Source organism: Hemibagrus wyckioides, linkage group LG06 (genome assembly GCF_019097595.1).
Source record: "Hemibagrus wyckioides isolate EC202008001 linkage group LG06, SWU_Hwy_1.0, whole genome shotgun sequence".
Classification (NCBI taxonomy): Eukaryota; Metazoa; Chordata; class Actinopteri; order Siluriformes; family Bagridae; genus Hemibagrus; species Hemibagrus wyckioides.
In genome coordinates, this window is record NC_080715.1 from 24480599 (window position 1) to 24504467 (window position 23869).

The window sequence follows — 23869 nt, forward strand, 5'->3', positions numbered from 1 at the left end:
CAAAAACAGACACACTTAAATCATTATTAGTGATCTGGAGCAGCTCCACAGTCAGCAGCATTATCTTTATATAGAAAAAGTGAACGCATGAGTGAGAAGGACAGTTGAGAACCCGCATTCTGACCCTGAAAAGCACCAACAGCTTTAAGAGCTCTTTACCAATTATGCTAATGTCCTCAAACCATCTAGTCTACACATTTTAACCTCTATAGCCTGCTACTGAGAAATGACACAAATCAGCGTTCTAGTCACAAGGAGGACCATTATAAATGACACTGAAGCTGAGCAAATGAATTAAACATTAGTGTAGACTTCAGGTTAAGCGTTACAAGGAAAGCAGTTGAATAAATGTAAATGAGCTATAAATGACACCTATCAGTATAATGGCTGTATGCAACGGAGCAAAGCTCATTCATGACATTTATGAGAGCAGTAATTCATATTACTTCAACTGTTACAATAATACTAAAAGAACAAGGTACAGTACAGTAAATATGATAGATCATAAATTATTTCCATGTTGTTGTTGGTTAATTCCAATATGTTCCCACTGTTGCTCAACTGAACTAAAACAAAAACTGAAACATAATCTATGAATAAAAGAAAAGATATTGTGTTGTCATCATACATCCTGATTCTTCTTCTGATTCATGAATTCATGTTATCATATTATTGAAATTTTATCGTGTGAAGGATTTCGTCCCTAAAAGTTAGAAGAAAACGTAATGATTAAGTGGATAAAAACAATATTACAGTAATATGTTGCTCTCTTTGTGCTCTGAGTCGCTGTGATAAACCTGTAACAGTAATGTTCTTGTGTGTGTAATGATCCAATCCGACCAAAAGGGGGCGGTGTTGCTATACTGTTTTTCAAGCATGCAGTAACGGTGCATTAATTACATTTTCAATAATTGCTCTCTCCATAAATTGAGAAATCTAAATTATCTAAATATGATCCAGTCATACCTGAACTAACAATGTTAATCGTGACTGAGTGATCTAGCACGAAGTATTTAATACATTCTTTGTTTGCATTTCTGTTTATTATAGTCCCTCTGGTAATAACAGTAGTGACTAGGAAACTGTCTCCATGGCTTATAATCCTTATTAGCAATACATACACATACACGTTACATTGAAGATTGTCTAAACTATCATCAGAAGAGAATAGGTTCTGTGTAGCCATCATGGTGAGGATGATGATGATGATGACGATGATGGTTGTTGTTGTAGTTCAGAATAATTTAGTAACACACAGTCCGTACAAATATCTAGTAATTTATTCATCTGCAAATCTGTCTCTGTAGATAATATGAAATGATCGACCCTGGCATTAGCTTTGCAAAGATGCAGAACATTCCATGTCCCTCAGGAACTAGTCCTAAATAACAGTGTCTTTGCAAGGGTCCAGTGAATTTATTTAAAGCAGCATCCTATCAAGCAGAGCATTATGCAATGAGCTGACCTTACTGAAACTGAAGTTAACTCATGTAGGAGTACAGTCATTCTCAAGACTAAAGATGAACAGAAAAATGTGACTCACCATCAGCTACATCTTACTCCAAATCTGTCCGTCTAGATGTATCAGATGCTTACAGAGATGCAGACGCAGTGAGAGTAAGTCACCACTCTCTCTGTCCTTGGAAAGAGGGGGTATGAGAAATCATGCTTGTGCCTAAAAACAGAACTAACCCAAAAATTTAGGCTTAAGATGCCAAACCACTCCGTGTGACATATCAAGGCTAGGTACTTGCGTTCCATTTTGCTCACATTAACTTTGACTGCTCACTTGTTCTGCCTTCTAGGGTACTTTGGTCTAATGCACTTTCAGGACACTGAATATTCAGATTGGACCGGAACATTAACTAGGACAAGCTTTATATGGATAAGAGGGCAATTTCTGGAAATCTATAGCTGTAGTCTCAAAGATGTAATCATATCACATATAAACTAAACTACAGCCAATGTTTATTCTCTGCTTCTCTGTGACTGTCATGACAACATCCACACGACACACGACTCCAACCAGACTGCACTAAGGTCTGTGTTCAGTAGGAGCTGTGTTTGTTTCCTCTGCTGGAGCTTTAGGGCAAACAACCACCATGCAGCATAAAGCTCACCAACCACTGCAGCCCTGCGCCAACAAATACCTGCAGTACAGGTGGGATAAAAGAGACTACGACATACACAAGAAAAAGGTAAGACGTTCAGTTTTGAATTCAAAGAGAGATTTATTTCCTTTTTAGTTTGGAAATAAAGAAGCTGTATAGTATTTTTTTTCTTTCAGAAAAAAGTGCATGTGTTGTCTTTGCTTATACAGCCTTCTCAAGTCATGAATTTTGTTACTTTTCAAGTTTCAGTCTGCGAAGGCGACAGTCAACACAACTCCACCTAAGATCTATGATCACATTCTTTCGAAAAGGAAAAAAAAATTGGTAAGAAATCAATCCTGCCTAACTTTCTTTAAATGTACATTGCAAAAAAATGGAAACCTGATACAGAAACTGTTGAGTTTGTACTTAAAACTTTTAAGGCTTCCTCCAAAGGTTTATCTGAAAATTTTTAAAGCATGCTAAGCTTAACCTTCAAAAAATATTTTTTATCACTATATTAATGGGGGGGGGGAGTCAGGGGAGGGGTCACAGTGGTTAACCTCTGGAGACAGGGGCTCAATTCCTGCCTCTGCCCTTTGTGCATGGAGTTTCCTCTGGGTGTGTGCAGTATATACAGTATATAATATATACAGTATATAATTCATATATGTATCTTGTATCACCCTTGTATGTATTATATGTATGCATCATATACTGTGCACATGTATATATTTGATTTTACAGTAGTGTGGGTACACAAACTAGAAGTAGATAAAAACAAAGAAATGCATTTACAGCATTTAGCAGACACCCATATCCAGAGAGATTTACATTTACCGCATTTATCTCATATACAGCTGAGCAATTGAGGATTGAGGGCCTTGCTTAGGGGCCAAACAGCAGCTTGTTGGACCTGGGATTTGAGCTTGCAACCCTCTGATAATTAGTATAACCTCTGAGCTAGCACTTCCCCCCAAAGATAAATCAACCTGTAACATTTAGACAAAATAACCTAATACATAATCTGCTGAATTTAGACAAAATAACCATTATATTTTTTATCAACGGGGAAACATATATATTACAAATATAATCTTAAACTGACACACAGTGGCACAGTGGGTAATGTTGCCACCTTTACAGCTGATTTTCTGGTTTCTTCCCCTGTAGAAAAACAATCAGGTAGGTGGGTTGACTATGTTAAATTACCCCTAGATATGAAATTGTATGTGTGTGTGTGTGTGTGTGTGTGTGTGTGTGTGTGTGTGTGTGTGTGTGTGTGTGTGTGTGTGTGTGAGCATGCTGGCCTTCACTCGACTGGCAACCCTTACTGGGTGAATTCTCTCACCTTGCATCCATTGTTTACTTTCCTAAACACCTTTCCTGCTATAAGTATTTAATCTCAGTAAAAAAAAAAATCTGATTTGTGAACTTTAGATAAATATTGGCTATAAAAAAAAGATTGTAAATGAGGCTAGAATGATTCAGCAGATAACAGTAATTAAAGGTTTTTACATTTCATGTAATTAAAGGATTTCATGCATTAATTCCATCATTACAGTTGTGTGAGGATCTAACATGATCATTCTCATCCATACGGTTGTATCACCTTTTAATAAAACCAGGTATGCTCATGTATGGTCCTAGAAATATGCCCGCCTGCAGACTTCATGACTTTTCTCTCTCTCTCTCTCTCTCTCTCTCTCTCTCTCTCTGTCTCTCGCTCTCTCTCTCTCTCTCTCTCTCTCTATTTTTTTCTCCCTGACACTATTTGATACTTTCCTTAGTAGAATCATTTAGAATAGAAAAGAGTAAAGCAGAGCACAATAAAGGTTCACAATATATCATCATATATCACAACATACATCATCAAACTCACAAAGTACCTCGAATATACACTATATTGCCAAAAGTATTCGCTCACCTGCCTTGACTCGCATATGAACTTAAGTGACATCCCATTCCTAATCCATAGGGTTCAATATGATGTCGGTCCACCCTTTGCAGCTCTAACAGCTTCAACTCTTCTGGGAAGTCTGTCCACAAGGTTTAGGAGTGTGTTTATGGGAATTTTTGACCATTCTTCCAGAAGCGCATTTGTGAGGTCACACACTGATGTTGGACGAGAAGGCCTGGCTCTCAGTCTCCACTCTAATTCATCCCAAAGGTGTTCTATCAGGTTGAGGTCAGGACTCTGTGCAGGCCAGTCAAGTTCATCCACACCAGACTCTGTCATCCATGTCTTTATGGACCTTGCTTTGTGCACTGGTGCACAGTCATGTTGGAAGAGGAAGGGGCCAGCTCCAAACTGTTCCCACAAAGTTGGGAGCATGGAATTGTCCAATGTCTTGGTATGCTGAAGCATTCAGAGTTCCTTTCACTGGAACTAAGAGGCCAAGCCCAGCTCCTGAAAAACAACCCCACACCATAATCCCCCCTCCACCAAACTTTACACTTGGCACAATGCAGTCAGACAAGTACCGTTCTCCTGGCAACCGCCAAACCCAGACTGATCCATCAGATTGCCAGATGGAGAAGCGCGATTCGTCACTCCAGAGAACGCGTCTCCACTGCTCTAGAGTCCGGTGGCGGCATGCTTTACACCACTGCATCCGACGCTTTGCATTGCACTTGGTGATGTATGGCTTGGATGCAGCTGCTCGGCCATGGAAACCCATTCCATGAAGCTCTCTGCGCACTGTTCTTGAGCTAATCTGAAGGCCACATGAACTTTGGAGGTCTGTAGCGATTGACTCTGCAGAAAGTTGGTGACCTCTTCGCACTATGCGCCTCAGCATCCGCTGACCCCGCTCCGTCAGTTTACGTGGCCTACCACTTCGTGGCTGAGTTGCTGTCGTTCCCAAACACTTCCACGTTCTTATAATACAGCTGACAGTTGACTGTGGAATATTTAGGAGCGAGGAAATTTCACGACTGGATTTGTTGCACAGGTGGCATCCTATCACAGTTCCACGCTGGAATTCACTGAGCTCCTGAGAGCGACCCATTCTTTCACAAATGTTTGTAAAAACAGTCTGCATGCCTAGGTGCTTGATTTTATACACCTGTGGCCATGGAAGTGATTGGAACACCTGATTCTGATTATTTGGATGGGTGAGCGAATACTTTTGGCAATATAGTGTATATATAAAAAAACAGAATACAAATATACACATAAATTACTCTCCATGTTATTTAGAGACTTCTGATTTCTGTAAAGATTAACTGCATGAAATACAAAAATAAATACATAAATACATTTACCAACCTTTCCCTGACACCTATAATGATTATTATTTTATTAAACCATGATAACATAATAATTAATGCTCTACTCCACCAGCAAGAGGAAGAACGACTCTCAACAATCCAAAGAGACAATCGGATGCTACTGGATAAAATATTCCACATCAAGCAAACCTCTGGTCAGATTGATTGTAGAAATGAGTATGTGAATAAAAGGTAAGCATTTTATAGTCCTTGGATTTAAACGTAAACTGGCGAAAAGCTGAGTGAACACTGCTTTAGTGATCAATTCAATTCCCTTGTTTCTCAAATTCAGGCTTGACACAGACAAAAGACAAGAAGCGCTGCTTGAAATTGTGAAGGATAATAAAATAATTCTCCGACGTTTATCCCAGTGCACACCATACTACAGTGTTCAGGCGTGGAATGAACAGTGGATAAAAACATTTGATATTATGAAGAGCATTGGGCGATTCCCACCATTAAACCATGCTCAGGTGAGGTGTGAAGTACCACTGGATGATGTCTTATCTGACAGTCATCACCTGATGATGTTATCAGTGCACTTCAGGATGTTTTAAATCATTTCTATTTCAAATGCAGACCGGTGTATTTTCTCTCCTCTTTACAGAGACCTGTAGATGTTTTACCACAGAAGACGATGCAGTTTTGAAAGAGAAAGCTTAAGAAGAACATACAATACTTTCCGTCAATCAGATTTCTATGAAAGCGTTCTATACTAGAAGTTAGAATCATTGGTTTTAATAGACTGTTAGAGAAACTACAACCACTGAACATTACTGATAATGATTATAGCCTGTAGCTTATGAGCACACCTGTGTTACATGGCTCCCCCTAGACTTAGTGGAATATTAGAGAGGGTGAACTGCAAACATATGTTCATTCATGAGCTCCTGTCTTACAGTAATACAAGCCATTATGAAGAATATTCACTGAAGAATAAGTTACTAAGAGAAGTCCATGATGTTCTTTGCATCTAAAATAACCTAGCTGAAGCATGTTAATTTAATATGCTACTTTAAGCTGTAATCATTGAAGAAATTCGACTAAACGGTGGCTGGAAGACTAGCAAGATGGGTGTGAATTATTTACTTGAATGTATAAAGATTCAGTAATTCAGTAAGGATATGCAGTACACTGTATATAGTATATACAGTTAGGTCCATAAATATTTGGACAGGGACAAAGCTAGTGTTATTTTAGATGTCTACAACTGTATATCAGAGTTGAAATTAAATAATGAATTATATTAGTTTGTTTCATATGTTATATGTTAGTTATATGGCTAGGCATTTAACTAGGCATAAGACGATATTCTGAATCCTCTTGATTGTTTCTTGCATTTCTTCTTTCATTACTTCTTTTATTTCTTCACTTCTCACCAGATATAGATTCATCTAACCACCCAGCTGTAGCATATTAAGCTTAGTTTACTACACAAGATTTCAGTTTCCACATTTGGCCCTCTTTGAGCAAATCTACAACATGTAAAGCAATAGCTAGAAACTATCTAAAAGAAAAAGAAAAACTCATAAGCACTCAGCTGAGAAAACCCAACTACTGTTAGTAGTATGTAGAGTAGATACACACAACCTGCACTAAGTGGAACTGCAAGAACACAGACATATCATATTTTATAATATTGATAATATCTTATGATATTTATTTGGGAGAAATGCTTTACATTTGTCAGAGAAATATTAAATATTGAGATTTCAAGTGTGAAAGCTTGCTTTCTATTCTGGATCCTCTTCCCTTTCATGTTCCACAATTTGTTAAAAGGCAATACTTTAAACCACACATTTATTTTAAACCTGAAACATGATAAAAAAAAAAATGTTACTATTACTGTAACCCTGGCTCTCAAACATCAAGAGAACAGCTTATGCAACCTGACAGATTTGAAACAACAGATGATGAAACGAAGCTTCAATAACAGATGCACAAAGTCAAGAATTATATGAGGATACATGTAATAATGTATTTTATATCTGTAGGCACAATTTTGTATTTGTATATTGAGATTTCATGCTCACTAAAAGAAAAATGCTAAAGCATGTTAGTTTTATTATGTGTGCAGTGCAGCTTCCTTCTACTCTACAAGAATTAATCTCAAAACTGTGAGTCCACACATTCAAACAGACATTAGTGCCATACCACAAACCACATATTGATCATATAGTAGTAAACGGATATAGCACATTGATGCACACTAGCCCACCAACCCTCCTAAATTAGCTTAAACACAGTGTAGAGAACGGTTCTGGTTTCATGCAGTGTTTTGCATTCAGTTATTACTTTTTCTTTTATAATACCTTCTCTCCTAATATTCCCAAGACAAATGTGAGATATAACCTCTTCAACAGGTCCAGGGTCTATATCAGGCTGTTGACTGATGTTAGCTTTGAGGGTGTGTGTTTATTTTCATTAATCAACTTAACAAAATGATACACGTTACGGTTAGTGTAAAATTAGCTTTTGCTAACATTAGGTGTAGCTAATTGAGAGCGAACAAACATAGAGGGAATGACATGCTTGTGTTTGTTCAGTGCCATTTGTTCAGTAATGGCGGTGGTAGCTCAAGTGGTTAAGGTTCTGGGTCATTGACCGGAAGATCAGGATTCAAGCCCCAGCTCTGCCAAGCTGCCTCTGTTGGGCCCTTGACAAAGCCCCCACCATGCTCCAGATGTAGTCCACATTGAGGTGTAAATATAAACTACATCCATTGCCTTGAGAGTCAGATTAGCTGTGTTTAGATTGTGAAGTACTGTGATTGCAGTTTAACTTAATGACATTTAAGCTTTATTTGTGTTTGCATGTTTGTTTCACTGGAGTTCATGAAAGTTTCTCTAACACTTCTAATAAACAGTGTATGAATCATTGATAAAATTATTCTGTTAAGTCTAATTTTGTCAAGGATGACTGGCAGCAGAATGATCTTTTTTTATTATTATTATTTTAACAAAAAAATCCTAAGCGATGTATCTTAATCAACAAATTCACCTTTATTAAAAATAAAATGTATGCTTTGCGTACACGGTACGTACACTGTTTGCTCAGATAGATGAGTAATGTCTTGTCGCGTGATAAAAACAATGATCGAGCAATGTGCGATCGACTACTTCTGTCTACTCAGATGAAGACTCCCTTTCCTGGCTTGCTAGCGGGCTAATGCTTACCGATCATGTGAAATGGATTAAAAATGTCGTATTGTGTCGTGTGTTTTATCTCGGTTCGGATGCTATAGGTATGCTGTAGGACACAACAACACAACAGGTAAGCGGAGGTTATTTTGTGAAAAGTTAGGCTAGTGATATTCGCGGTCTGATGTGAAGAGATTGAAGGCGGCTAGCCGGGTGACGGGTCTCTGCTGTTAGTTGGAGCTTGTTATTTACAATCTTGTGATGGTTAAAGTCTTTAAAAGAAACGCGGTTAAAAATCTGCTCATCATAGCATAGATAACCGTGTTGAAAAAATCTACTAAGACTATGTAGATGTGGCTACACAGAATGAAAATGATGTTCTGGGCATATCTCTGTTTAGTAGCATCCATCAGGATTAGTGTGAGAGTGATATCACTGGAGGATGTCGTATTAGATTTCATAGCCTTTTCGGCATAAGTAGGTGAAACAAATATCTGATGTAGCAGACTAGCAATCTAACCGGCTGGAGATGAAGTTGCAGATGTGTCTATGGCTGAATGCAGGCAATGTCTGTGTAAAGTCATGTGTAAGAAACGCAGGTCTGTGGTGTGAGCTGTGATGCCTGCGGTGCTGAGCTCTGGTGCCATGGCCCTTCATCACATGACCTGCTGATCTGTGTGAAAGCGGCGCTGTTCCGATCAGGAACCGGAGACACACCATGCTTCCTTCATTCTTTTAAATGATCTGTCACTATGACCTGTTCACTGCGACTTGAGTCAGTGATGTTTATTAAGCGGTAAGATTTCATTTCCATCTCCACGACATGCTTTGCAAATCTATGTACGTTTTAGCCATTTAGCTTCGCCAGCAACCGGAGCGACCCTTTATCATTTTGGTCATTTCAAGTAAGATAAAAAAAAATAAATAATGAATTAATTATCTAAACGGCCAAACAACCTGTTATCCGTGCTCACGTTTTGACATTAGGTAAATGTTAAAGTGCATAATGGTGCAATGTTAGTCATATGTCTCCATTTAAGGATGCAGACCGGAAGTTGTCGCCCGAACCGGTTATTACTGTCCGAAAAGAAAATGTCTTTTTAATTTTGTACTGTGTTTGCTTTCTTTCTTTCTTTTTGTTTGCTGCAATTTTTAGTTTTAGTTAAGTTTATCTGTGTAATTTGGACTTTGGACAAACATTCAACGGTTTCTGTGGAAATGCCATAACGCATTGTTTTCCGCTTTACAGTGTTTACAAGTGTCCTCTGCTGCCCTGTGCTCTCTCTTCACACTGTTATGAGAGAGTTTTTCTAACTTTCCATTAACTCATTTAAACTCCTTTATAAATCAGAATGGGTTTAAAATGATGCCAGGTAACACTAATGTCATGGCATTCCTATAAGCAATGTATATCAGGCATAACATTATGACTACCTGCCAAATATTGGTGTTTGTCCCCCTTTTTGCTGCCAAAACAGCCCTGACCCATCATGCACTGTGTATTCTGACACCTTTCTATCAGAAGCAGCATTAACTACTTCTTCAGCAATTTGAGCAACAGTAGGATCGGACCACACGGGCCAGCCTTCACTCCCCAGGTGTATCAGTGAGCCTTGGCCGCCCATGACCCTGTCGCTGGTTCACCACTGTTCCTTCCTTGGACCACTTTTGATAGATACTGACCACTGCAGACCGGGAACACCCCACAAGAGCTGCAGTTTTGGAGATTCTCTGATCCAGTCATCTAGCCATCACAATTTGGCCCTTGTCAAACTCACTCAAATCCTTACGCTTGTCCATTTTTCCTGTTTCCATTTTGAAGTGAATAACACTGATTATCTCCTCATCTGTCAGTGCTTATAATGTTATGCCTGATCGGTGTATATGATGAATACAGTCTACATTCAAGTCTGCATGTTTCACATGCTTGAAATTCTGTGAGTTATGAAAAGTTGTAATGCTGCCAAAAATAGGTTGGTACAGATTTTCCAAAGGTGCTTGATCTTTGATTTTATGGGCATTAAACTACAAATAACCACACAATTTATGAAGAAATCACACGGACCTCTGTGAGAGATTTATTTATGCATTTATTTATGCATTTATTTTATGCTCTGGGCTGCCAAAACGTTAAATCCATATGCATAGCACTTTACCTAGCATTTTTTTCCTCCTTTCTCTTTTTTTGGAGCATTTTATGAATGATACACAGAGCACATGACTGGGGAGGGTTATGTCTAACAGCTGTTTTGTACACAGGCTTCAGCAGAAAAACTTTATTTTTGGTCCTAGTTGTTCTCGTTTCCATTGAGTTTTCATATGTAAAGACTAGCGCTATACTTGGTGTTGTTTTGTGCTTTTGTTGAAGGTTTTGTATAGTATGTATTTTTTTCCCCATTATAAAAAAAAAAAAACATATTTAATTATGTATATGTAGGTATAGAGCAAGCTAAACAATTAAACAGACACTATTTGTACCACACCAGAGTGACTGGTTCTGAGGTGCACTAAGTACAGGGTTATTGAGAGTTTATGAAGAGTTGATAGTTAAAGTAGTACTTGCTGACATTCTTGGCTTGATGCTCTTTCTTTCTACATGAAGATGTTATGCAACATCCTTCATCTGGTTTGAATGGGTTTTATGTATTTCCTTCCTTTCCTGTTAAATGTTATCAGCCTGCATGGCAACAGTATAAAAGATGTGGTCATGTGATGTCTGTCATTTGACAGCATGATGTTCAGAGTCAGTCTAGCTAAAGAACTTTGTGCTATATGTCAAGTTAAGCTACGAATCTTGGAAATATACATCAAGAGACAAGTGGAAGCGGAAATACGTGAGAACAAGACAGTAAACAGCAAACCCTTTGTTCCTTATTTAAGAGAAATTGTGGTCTGTTGTAAAAAAAAAAAAAAACACAAGAGCCTGATACATGAAAGTGGTTTATCACTCAGCAGAAGTTACAGTCTCTTATGTTATTTTGACTAACAGGGGCAGTGATATGGCTGCTGATGACAAGTCCACGTCGTCCTCGTCCACACTGGACTGGAACTCCGAGCCACCCCTGTCTCCCACCAGCCCCTCCCACCTGACTCACTTTAAACCCCTCACCCCGGATCAGGAGGAACCCCCCCTTCGTTCGGCCTACAGCTCCTTAGTCAGCCTCTTCCGCTTCAACAAAGGTGATTGATAATGCTTTCACAAACCTTCCAGGAAACCTTTGCCCCTGCTAATAGCAGAATCAGACAGTTTCAGATACATACTTTGCTCTTTAAGGGACTGCACCATATCCCAAGTTAACAATTATCTTTACGTAAAAGCACGTGTGTTAAACATGAAGTTTGACGATGTAGACTTAGCTTTCATTCACATTCAGGTTTAGAGCCTTTTCATTTTTAACAAGTGTTGGAACTTTTTAACAATCGGATAATAACACATGCCATTGCCAAGAGTTTGAAGTCATGTGATGTTGGTGGAGCAGTGCCATGAGCTCTGGGAATTTCATAAACAGTCATGTGTTCTCCAACCTCACTTTAACCAGCTCTCTATCTTCCTCTTGGAGAGTAATATTAGCACAGAGCTGGAAAAAGGCCTGTCTGAGCAAAACGATGTTTTTGAATATTAATTTCTTGGCAAGGATATGCATATATTAGATATAGTTACAGATATGTGTGCATTTAAAGAACTTCAGAATAAACTAGTTAGCTATGGTTAACTGGATAGGATAAAGTTTGTGAATGACAATGTTGTATATAATTACCCCCAACATTTGCTGATTAAGATGATTTACAATTATTTTTAAAACAAAAACATAAACCTGGAGGAAATGTAATTCACACAGTGATTAAATATATCTAATTTCTGCCTTTTATTCTTTTTAGAAAAGTCAGGTGCAAACATTGCACCAGCAAAAAAGCTTGGTAAGTCTGGCCCTTGTTATACCCAAAAATATAAGCACAGCAAGGATTTTTTTTTTTTTTTTAAATAAATCACAATTCAGGGAAAAGCAGATTTGGCAGCAGTGGGTTTGCGATTCCACTGAAAACAGCTAACCATCCCATCAGCATAGTGATGTGTTTCTGTGGCTGGGGCTGAATTTCAATCTTCTCCCTTCCCCACTGCTGTTGCACACAGAGGATGGTCGGCCTTCTTCAGCAGCTGAGAAACCAGAGTCTGCTGCGCCGTCACCACAGGGCGAGCGCCGGAGCTGGGGCAGTTCCTCACTGTCCACACATGGCTCTGGGACACACAGGAAGCACTCAGACCTGATCAGGAGAACATCTACAGCCTCCGGTAAAACACATGCTTCTACACGTTATTAATCCTTTATGACCAGCAATATTTATACTGGTATATAAGTATTTGGATTGTTTTTCTATGGTTAAGAATTGCAATTGTAGATCAGTAGAATGCATCAGTCTTTGATTTGTAGATATAAGAAAAATCTTATGATGTATAGCAGGAGTAATCTGTCGTGTCTTATGTGACCGCAATCTTATTACTGAATCTGCTGGAATCTTACGGATCTTTTGTGCTTGGCTTCTTTCTCGCACCCTCTTTTTAGGTATCCCTCCAGGCACAATAACTTTACAGTCCAGCATTAGAGGTTTTAGTACATCATTGTATATAACTTCAGATTTTCAGAGAGAGTCATTAAAAGTTATAGGTCAATAAATTGGGAGTACAGGTGATGCAGCTGGCAGTATTGTACTTTGGTTACTAAAAAAATTAAGCACATACCAGTCCCTCCAGGGTTTCAAAATTCTGTGATCACAGAAATTAATGCAAAATTAAGGAAACTCAGGAGCTAGCAAATTTGATCACTTGCAAATTTGATCACAGATTTTCCACAGATTTGGGCCACGACATGTTGTGTGTCATCACAACACTCATTCAGCTAAATCCCTCTTCCATTTCCATGCATGGAACATGAGTACAGCTATCATAGGAAGTGATTACATGCATCTTCACTGCTAGGAGTTTAAACTTGCAGCAGTTCAGGAAGCTTTCTATGTTTGCCAAGATGCATCATAAAATTTCAGGAAAATCAAGCATTTTGGTCCACAACAATCAGAAAAACACTCCTGAAGAGACATTTCATTACGTTTTGTCACATGGATCATTTTACATTTAAAAGACACACAAATGCTGAGAAGGAATAAAATCACACAAACCTAACTATACACAGGCTCTGTAGTAAAAAAACTAAAATGTTTGACATGATACAGTAAATCAAAGGATCCTGTGTAGTACTTTAGTGAGACTGTAACTTCTGCAATGAATCATGGTGAGCAGATACCACCACTGTGTGGTCACTCACTTGCAACATGATGACATTTTCAACAGTGAGTTTCAAAAAAGTAATATCACTATTGATTTTGTTTGTTTGTTTGTTAGTTTCCCTTGACCTTCATTACTTTTTAAAGCTAATTTTCTTATTGTGTGGTGACACTTAAATGTTATTCTATGGTCTTGCAATACCTGCTTTTCCAGACGTGACAAAAGCCCACGATGGAGAAACTGATTCAGAACAGAATTAACTTAAATTCAGAATTAACTTAAATGTTAATGCTTAACATTTAAGTTAAAGCAAATAAAATCTTGTAATATGTAGATAGTCTGAAAGGTCTGTTTCATACACTATATTGCCAAAGGTTTTGGGACACCCCTCCAAATCATTCAGTTCAGGGGTTGGTCTTGGCCCTTTAGTTCCAGTGAAAGGAACTCTTAATATTTCAGCATACCAAGACATTTTGGACAATTTCATTCTTCCAACCAGGAACAGCTTGGTTTGGTGATGACCCCTTCCTGTTCCAACATGACTGCACACCAGTGCACAAATCAAGGTCCATAAAGTCATGGAAGAGTGAGTTTGGTGTGGAGGATCTTCAGAGAATCCTGTCCTCAACCTGATGGAACACCTTTGGGATGAATTAGAGTGGAGAATGTGAACCAGGCCTTCTCGTCCAACATCAGTGCCTGACCTCACAAATACACAAATATAGAAAATATGGTCAAAATTTCCAATAAACACACTTCTAAACCTTTTTGAAAGTATTTCCAGAAGACTTGAAGCTGTTATAGTTACAACGGGTGGGCCAGCTCCATATTAAATTCATGTGCATGTAAAAGGCAGACGTCTCAGTTTTGGAATGGCTCGGAGTCTCCACTCTAATTCATCCTAAAGGTGTTCTATCAGGTTTAGGTCAGTCAAGTTCCTCCACACCAAACTCGCTCATCCTCATCATGTCCTTGTGGACGTTGCTGTGTGCAGTCATGTTGGAACAGGAAGGGGTCATCCCCAAACTGTTCCCACAAAGTTGGGAGCATGAAATTATCCAAAATGTCTTGGTATGCTGAAGCATTAAGAGTTCCTTTCACTGGAACTATAAGGGGCCAGACCCAACCCCTAAAAAAACAACCCCTGAATTCAATGATTTGGAGGGGTGTCCCAAAACCTTTGGCAATATAGTGTATATTCCTCAACTAAAAGTAGATATAGTGTGATAAGCAGGAATACTCTAATGCTGGCTAACTTGTGTACAAATGTACAGCTTTAGAATGATGCTAAATTTCATGGGTGTTACAGAAATAACTGAAATTTAACATGTTTGGTAACCTTGACCTTTATTGAGGACAATAATTTTCCAGTATATGATAGAATATGAGCAGTGAAATTACTACAGTGATGTTATGGCTTTTGTTTTGTTTTTATTTAGTTTATCTTGGTCCTGTCAACTGTTCGAACAGCTTTGAGGAAGCTAAAAAGCACCGTTCTCCATAACACATGGAACAATGTGCTTAGCTTTAAGATTTCATAAAATAAGACATAATTTCTATATGACCTTATTTCTCAGATTTTAGCTTGGCTCTCACATCAGTATTCAGGGTAATAATACAATATCTCTTCACTAACACTGTGTGTGTGTGTGTGTGTGTGTGTGTGTGTGTGCGCGCAAGCATTCCTAGATTCTTCTATGAAAGTTCTCCCTCTGGTCCTGTTCTTTATTTTAGCACACTGGAGCTAAACTTAAACTTGAATTCACAGCATAGTTTGGAGACAGGTAGTATTTGGACATGCTGATTGAGTAAGCTGAACATTTTCTGGCTGAAAGATTTGGGGAATTTGTTATACAGATGTTACTCAACTAATATGGCTGTGTTAATTTAGACCTACAATACCACACAAAAATAATAGCACACACTTGTTACAGTAAAGTTATTTTTGTTAGTTAGGAGCGAGTCATAATAATCATTAGTTATTGATCATTCACTAACTAGGAAGAATACCAAGAGTGTAATTTAACATGGTAAATACATATATTCTTGGATGTCACAGGATAATTAACGATTGGAGGTACAATACACTTTTTTTTACCACTAGGTGGCGGTGAAGTGTCGTTTTAGACAACTTGTTTGGTATAAAATGCATGATATAGCAACAATGAAGCAAAATTTGGAGATTATATACAGACAGACACTATACTGCCAAAGGTTTTGGGACACCCCTCCAAATCACTGAATTCAGGGGTTGGGCTCGACCCCTTAGTTCCAGTAAAAGGAGCTCTTAATGCTTCAGCATACCAAGACATTCCTGTTCCAACATGACTGCACACCAGTGCACAAAGCAAGGTCCATAAGACATGGATGAGTGAGTTTGGTGTGGAGGAACTGCACAGAGTCCTGACCTCAACCTGATAGAAAACCTTTGGGATGAATTAGAGCAGAGACTGTGAGCCAGGCCTTCTTGTCCAACATCAGTGCCTGACCGCACAAATGAGCTTCTAGAGGAATGGTCAAAAAGTCCCATAAACACACTCCTAAACCTTGTGGAAAGCCTTCCCAGAAGAGTAAAAGAAGTGTAAAAGAAGCTTTTATAGATGCAAAGGGTGGGCCAACTCCATATTACATTCATGTGCATGTGAAGGCAGACGTCCCAGTTTTGACCTGGCTCGCAGTCTCTGCTCTAAATCATCCCAAAGATGTTCTATCAATTTGAGTCAAGTTCCTTCACACCAAACTCACTCATCCATGTCTTTATGGACCTTGCTTTGTGCAATGGTGTGCAGTCATGTTAAAACAGGAAGGGGTCATCCCCAAACTGTGCCCACAAAGTTGGGAGCATGAAATTGTTCAAAATGTCTGTTTTCTCTCAAGGTTTCTTCCTCATATCATCTCAAGGAGTATTTTCTTGCCACCTTCATCTTTATATAAAATGTATATTCTGAATTTATGATAATTTTCTGTAAATCTGCTTACTGACTAAGTCCATTATTGAACGCACTATACAAATAAAATGAAATTGACATTGACATTTATTTTGGTTTTAGTATTTTGAAAATGATAAAACCTTCTGTTTATTTATGTTATGTTTAAATAGGAACAAATAAATCCCATATTTTCGATGTGGCCTTGGAGGCTTACAGGCTGCTTCACTCAAGTCTAATTTTGTTGTACAGTAAATACAGTAATATTATGTTCTTGGCTGGCATTAGAAGCATGCAGGCAACACTGAGGCCTTCTTTATTTGGCCTTTAATCAGGATCAGGACATGGAAATTATACCAGATATTTTAGTTTATTTCAAGTTAAGGAAAGAGGCTAATTATAAAGCTGTGTTCATCTTTTCTTCTATCCACAGATGAGTGGGAAGGTGAGGGTCTTTTTTTATTATTATTACTTTTTTATTAGTTTTTAAGGAAGTGTGATTTGTGGGCTGGGGCTCTGAAATTGTTTCCTGCTTGAATTCAGGCAACATTTGTTTATTAATACTGTTGCTGTTGGGTGTGGTGTGTGTGTGTGGTTTGAAACTTAACCTTTTATATCAGGGGTGTTCAACTTAAATTTGTGATTGGATTTATTTACATGAAATTGTGGTTATGCATCTGACATGCCTAAATGGCTTATCGATTTAGTGATCAGTTTATGAATAAGATGATATGTAGTGGTTGTGCTTTCTCATGTCTACACTTCATGTTAATACATCAGACTAAGACACTTCTGTTTTGAATTTGATGCAGGCAGAAAAAGTAGATGCGTCTCTGTCCGTTCCTCTTCAAACACTTTGTTTTCTTTGGTGATTCTTTTCTTCTGTGATTAATCAGTGCACTGGTCACTATAGAGAGTAAATAATAATTGATGAATCTATGAATATTTTCAGTGAAATTTTCAGATCAAATATCTCTGGCTCTGATGTCTCTGGTCAAAATAACAGTTAACATAAATCATGTGGTTGCATAAACTGCAAGAAAGGATCTGATGAAGCTGCATTCGTTTACGTTTAACATACGTTTAATACGTTTAAAGTATTTTTCTACTCATGTTCGCTTTAGTTACTAAGTTGGGTCTGTTTCCGGACCACGGTTCACTAGTTGAAGACCCCTGTTCTACAGCATGTCACATTTTAATAACCTAGTAGTGTTTTTTTTTCTTTGAATGATCATTTAGCTCATGTTGGCTGAACACATTTTGTGACACGCAACAGCTAGATAAAAACATCGCATTTTTTTTCTGTTTTATTTTAAATTGTGTTGTGTTTTGGTTTTTATTTAAACATGATTTACGTTTGCTGTGTTCACAAAACACAACTCTTATAACAATTCACAATAGCTGCCGTTGTTTTTTACTCAGGGCTACCATCAGATCATGAGTTGGTATGTGACCATTTTTTTGAAAGAGGTGAATGAGGCGGATTGAATTGACAGTACGCATGAGCAGTGTGAATATTCTGAATTGCATGTTCACTGATATTTTCTCACATTTTGCACGGTACTGATCTTTCCTGTACGTTTGTTTCCAGAAGGGCGACGAAAGTCAGAGACTCCTCTCGGGGGCCATGACCCTCGAACTGCAGTCCAACTTCGCACTGCTCTGAAGAGACTGAAGGAGATCATGGAGGGAAAGAGCCAGGTATGAATATGTATGTGGTTTTAGAATTTCAAAAGAAGCAAGCATTTTGTTTCTTCTTTTCACTTACACTATATTGCCTAAAGTTTTGGGACACCCCTTCAAATCATTGAATTCAGGTGTTGTTTTTCAAGGGTTGGGTTTGGCCCCTTAGTTCCAGTGAAATGCCAAGACATTTTGGACAATTTCATGGTCCAAATTTTTTGGGAACAGTTTGGGGATGACCCCTTCCTGTTCCAACATGACTGTGCACCAGTGCACAAAGCAAGGTCCATAAAGACATGGATGAGTGAGTTTGGTGTGGAGGAACTTGACTGGTCTGACCTCTACCTGATAGAATACCTTTGGGATGAATTAGAGCAGAGACTGAGAGCCAGGCCTTCTCGTCCAACATCAGTGTCTGACCTCACAAATGCGCTTCTAGTGGAATGCTTAAAAATTCCCATAAACACACTCCTAAACCTTGTGGAAAGTCTTCCCAGAAAAGCTGAAGCTGTTATAGCTGTGAAGGATGTAAAGGCAGACGTCCTAAAACATTTGGAAATAAAGTGTATATACTTTTCATTAGAAATGTAATTAAATAGGGAGATTACCTTGCATGGCATCTTTCACAAGATTAAAATCTGATGTTAATTATGATTAACAACATTAAATACACATATAGTATTTTACAAAATAATAGGCATACCATCACTGAGCACTTTATTAGCACTTCTATATTTATACTGGGATGGGCCTCCCTTTGCTCTCAAACAGACTCAGTTGTTTATAGCTTGGATTCCACAAGATGTTGGAAACATTCCTTTGAGATTCTGGTCCATGTTGAGATGATTGCATCACACAATTTCTGTAGATTTTTCAGGAGCACTTTCATGAATGTGAATCTCCTGCTCTACCACATCTCACATGTGATCTACTGTATTCAGACCTGGTGACTGCGAAGCTCACTGAAAAACACTAAAGTTGTTCAGAATGTGCATGAAACCAGTTTGAGATGAATTTTGCTTTGTAACATGGCGCATTATCATGCTGCAACTAGCCGTTAGAAGATTGTGGCTTTGAAGGAATGCTGAAGTTCAGCAACAATACTCAAATAGCCTACTGTCATTCAAGTGATGATTGACTGGTGTTAACAGCACAAGAAAGTGAAAAGGAAACTTTCTTCACACTATGGATTCATGCTGTTGGTGCCAAATTCTGACTCTACCATCTGTGTGCCTCAGCGAAAATGAAAATTCATCAGACCAGGCGACATTTTTTCTAGTCTTCAACTGGAATCTTTGTATTCAACTGCTCAGCCCTATTGTACATGATTAGAATTGTTATCGGAGTTACTGTAGCCTGTCAAGTGGAAGCAATCTGGCCATTCGCCATTGACCTCTCTCATCAACAAGGCATTTCTGCCAACAGAACAGCTGTTCACTTGATGTTTTTTTTTCTTTATTGCATCATTCTGAGAAAACTGTGAAAATCCCAGGAGATCAGCAGTAATAAAAAACCAGCCCATCCAAAACCAACAAACATGCTACAGTCAACATCCACACCCTTATTTTAATGGTTGGTCGGAACACTACCTAAAGCTGCTGTCCTGTATCTGTATGGTAATATTCACTGCACTGCTGACACATGATTGGCTGATTAGATAACTGCATGAATGAGTAGGTGTACAGGTGTTACTAATAAAGTGACCAGTGTGTGTATATGTAAACATTCTTTTTAATTCTGAGTGCATTGCTGTTTACAGGACAGCGATCTGAAGCAGTACTGGATGCCAGACAGCCAGTGTAAAGAGTGCTACGACTGCAACGAGAAGTTTACTACATTCCGTCGGCGCCACCACTGCCGTCTCTGTGGCCAGATATTCTGCAGCCGCTGCTGCAACCAGGAGATCCCCGGCAAATTCATGGGATACACAGGTAAGCTCTTAGGAACTCAAAGCACAGCTCAGTACTATCAGCATACTGTTTTCACGTTCACAATCCCACTTTCACAAACTCACAATGAGACATTATGTCAGATTTTACATGAATAGAGATACTTGGACCTGAGGAGCTGGTATCTTTGAGCATATTTGTGTGCCAACATGTACAGGCATGACATTATTACCACCTGTCTAATATTGTGTTGGTGCCCCTTTTGATGCCAAAAAAGCCCTGACCCGTTGAGGCATGGACTCCCTGAAGGTGTACTAGATCCCTGAATGTGTGCTGTGGTTTCTGGCACCAAGATGTTAGCAGCAGATCCTTTAAATTCTGTATGTTTGGAGGTGGAGCCTCCATGGATCAGACTTGTTTATCCAGCACATCCCACCGTTGCTCGATTGGATTGAGGTCTGGGGAATTTGAAGGCCAAGTCAACACCTCAAACTTTTTGTTGTGCTCATCAAACCATTACTGAACCATTTTTGCTTTGTGGCACAGTGCATTATCCTCCTGAAAGAGGCCACATCTGTGTGCACAATAACTTTGATATTATTGTATAGCATTTGATCACTAGGAGGTGTTGGTGATGCTGATCTCTCACAGAAGAGTCCTCTCTATCAGAGTCATTCACTCAGTGAAACTTTCCACTGACAAAATACTGACCGTTTTAAATCCATGTCATACATTTGGTACGTGTTTTTCTCCCAATTTAAGTGTGACTGGCAGGCAGTGTTGGCAACATGGCTGCTGAGTGAACAAACTAGATATTTTGTGTATTTTAGGAAATGTTTTTCCATGTTAAAAAAAGTACAGAAATGAAATTTCTATGGTTCAATAAAAAAGCAGAATTTTATTGTATACACTTAAATAACTAGAGGAATATTTAAATAATTAGATTTGATTAAAAAAAATGAATTTGCATTGAGGTAGTGGGTATAAATGTTATAACAGTTCCAGCATTATTGGAAATCATGCTGATAAAGAAATGATAATGATAATTACCTCTTTAAATGTTACTCAGAAATGTTGTCTTAAACAACCTCCAAACACTTCGTAGAGAGCGCTTATTATTCAGACGTTTGTTAAAATGTTTTAATCCTGATTTACTGCATTACAGCTCAACTGAAGAACAATTAACTGGACTTCCCCATCCTTCCCTTCCCCCCCTTGTCTCTCTTTTTTGTGTGTGTGTTCTTCATGTAGGTGATTTACGGGCATGCACATACTGTCGCAAGATCGCGCTGAGCTACGCACACTCTGCAGACTCGGCGTGTATCGGAGAGGATCTGACGGCGCTGTCAGACTCGCCGTGCTCTGTGTGTGTGCTGGAGCCCACAGAGCCTCGCACACCTGTCGGCGGACGCAAAGCTAGCCGCAACATCTTCCTGGAGGAGGACCTCGCCTGGCAAAGGTGAAGATAAGGCATTGGAAAAGTTTTATATTTGCATCTTGTAACATTTTTGTTTTGTCACAGTGTTTTTATGTTCAGCGAATATTTGTCGTCATTCATCGTCCTCTTGAATTTCATCTCTGCTTCCATTCTTTTAACCATCTGAAAAGCAGAAGTGGTTGAAGGCAGTTACATTTGGTTCTTATTACTATTCATAAGTGTGTGTGTGTGTAAACCAGTTTAAGATGTTCCCTTTGTACTAGCTATTCTCATTGCTGTGTAAGCAGTCAGGTTTTTTGTTTTGTTTTGGGGGTTTTTTGGGATTTTTTTGCTCATGACTTTTCAAAGCACATCTTTTCTCCTTTCTCTTCATGCATAGAAAAGCTCCCATTGGGATGAGGAAGAAGTGAGTCTACGGTGTTTGCACCTTTAGTTAACATGTTGAGGCTTCTGTTCTAGATATAGCGAATGCACCATTTGTCATGCATGATGTGCATGTGCTTTAATGTGTTTACTAACCAAATCTCTGTAGGTAGCAGCAATTGATATAGTCACAATCTTGATTATTTGAGTCTGTTCGGGGTGTGTGTGTGTGATTTGTGCAGTTTGATTCATCCAGAGTCTCAAAATAGTGGGCTTAACTCTAGATTGTCTGCTGTGCAAGAAGATCTGGGCAAATCACCAGCACGAAAGAGGTTAGTGAGTGATTTATTATGTATGAGGGTTTTTTATTTTGCTTTTATCTGACTTTCTTTCCTATGGTAGCATAGAACTGGTTAATATGATTTAATTATAAGATAATTGTTTTAAAGTATATTCATTTTCTTTGTTTTTTTAAAACAAAATACTTAGTTTAACTCATTGGACAAGTGTTTGTTTGTTTGCTGTAGCACTCTTAATTACAGAGTATATGGACATTGTGAAAGGTCACATGTTTGCCATTTCTCTCTGTAGATCAGCTAGTGTGACCAACTTGTCTCTGGACCGCTCAGGCTCCATGGTTCCCTCATACGACAGTTCAGTGAGCCCCCAGAGCAGCCGAGCGGTGTCCAAACCTGACCACAGTGAAGAGGAGCGCAAGATCCTCTTGGTACACCTCCCATCCTTAAACATCACACCAGTACAACTTTCTTTCTTGTTAATTTTTGTGCTTTTTTTCTCACAGGGATTTTGATTGTATTTTATTCTTACCTATATACTTTATATATTTGTAGGATTCGTCTCAGCTAAAAGACTTATGGAAGAAAATTTGTCACAGCAATACCGGGATGGAGTTCCAGGACCACAGATATTGGCTACGTACTTACCCTAATTGTATTGTGGGTAAAGATCTAGTAAACTGGCTCTTGCGAAATGGCACCATTTCTACCAGGTAAGTATAAAACTGCCAAGTCACACAGTATGGTCTTGAAGCATTGTATGACAAAATATTCTAGAACAAGTTTCAGTAACAATTTTTCTCAACATCAAACACAACACATATTTACTACTGGTGTATTGCAAGAATTTCTCCTGCAGTGATGTAACCTAACACTAGTGCACTGTGCTGGAGAAACTTTCAAATTAAATTTTATTTGTCACATACGAAATCATACACAGTACGACATGTAGTGAAATGCTTTTTTACGACGGTCTTACATAAAAGAGGAAAGAGTAAAAAAAGAAAATGTGTGGACATGAAAGATAGGGGATATAGTTAAGAAGTATAGGGAAAAATAGGGAAAAAAATTTTAAATGATAAAAAAAAAATCAACTGTCAGATATGCATATGCAAATATATGTCTATGTATGTATATATAACAAATATAAAAACAAAAATATATATATATATATATATATATATATATATATATATATATATATATATATATATATATATATATATATATATATAGTACAATATAGTATATGTAAAAAATAAAACAATATAAATAAATGTGTAGACTCTATAATGTACAGAAGATACAGTATATGAATATATGTAGATAAAAATGGTCAACATTGAAATGGTGTTGCAAAATAATATAGTATGTATAATGTGCATATGTAAGATAAATATATAAATATATTGTATAAGTGTATATAAGGCAAAATATAATGTCCAGTTTAACAGGGAGTAAAGTGACAGTGCAGTGTGCACACAAAGATGTA

The 23869-nt window shown here is 38.2% G+C and overlaps 1 protein-coding gene across 9 annotated transcripts in view; it reads left to right on the forward strand.

The window, feature by feature from the left end:
* The first annotated feature begins 8487 nt into the window (after positions 1–8487).
* Positions 8488–23869, forward strand: part of pikfyve (phosphoinositide kinase, FYVE finger containing) — a 29726-nt gene continuing 14344 nt past the window's right edge. For 2 of the 9 annotated variants that reach the window (XM_058391076.1, XM_058391079.1), the window contains exons 1-11: positions 9155–9299; positions 11493–11683; positions 12383–12421; positions 12636–12794; positions 18300–18409; positions 20151–20322; positions 21532–21739; positions 22098–22124; positions 22324–22413; positions 22673–22808; positions 22933–23090. In XM_058391076.1, the coding sequence (XP_058247059.1) occupies positions 9256–9299; positions 11493–11683; positions 12383–12421; positions 12636–12794; positions 18300–18409; positions 20151–20322; positions 21532–21739; positions 22098–22124; positions 22324–22413; positions 22673–22808; positions 22933–23090 (1334 nt within the window). In that variant the 5' untranslated portion in view covers positions 9155–9255. Of the gene's footprint in view, positions 8637–9154; positions 9300–11492; positions 11684–12382; positions 12422–12635; positions 12795–18299; positions 18410–20150; positions 20323–21531; positions 21740–22097; positions 22125–22323; positions 22414–22672; positions 22809–22932; positions 23091–23869 lie in introns of those variants that run through there. The other 7 variants (XM_058391069.1, XM_058391073.1, XM_058391070.1 and 4 more) reach the window with 5 other exon arrangements.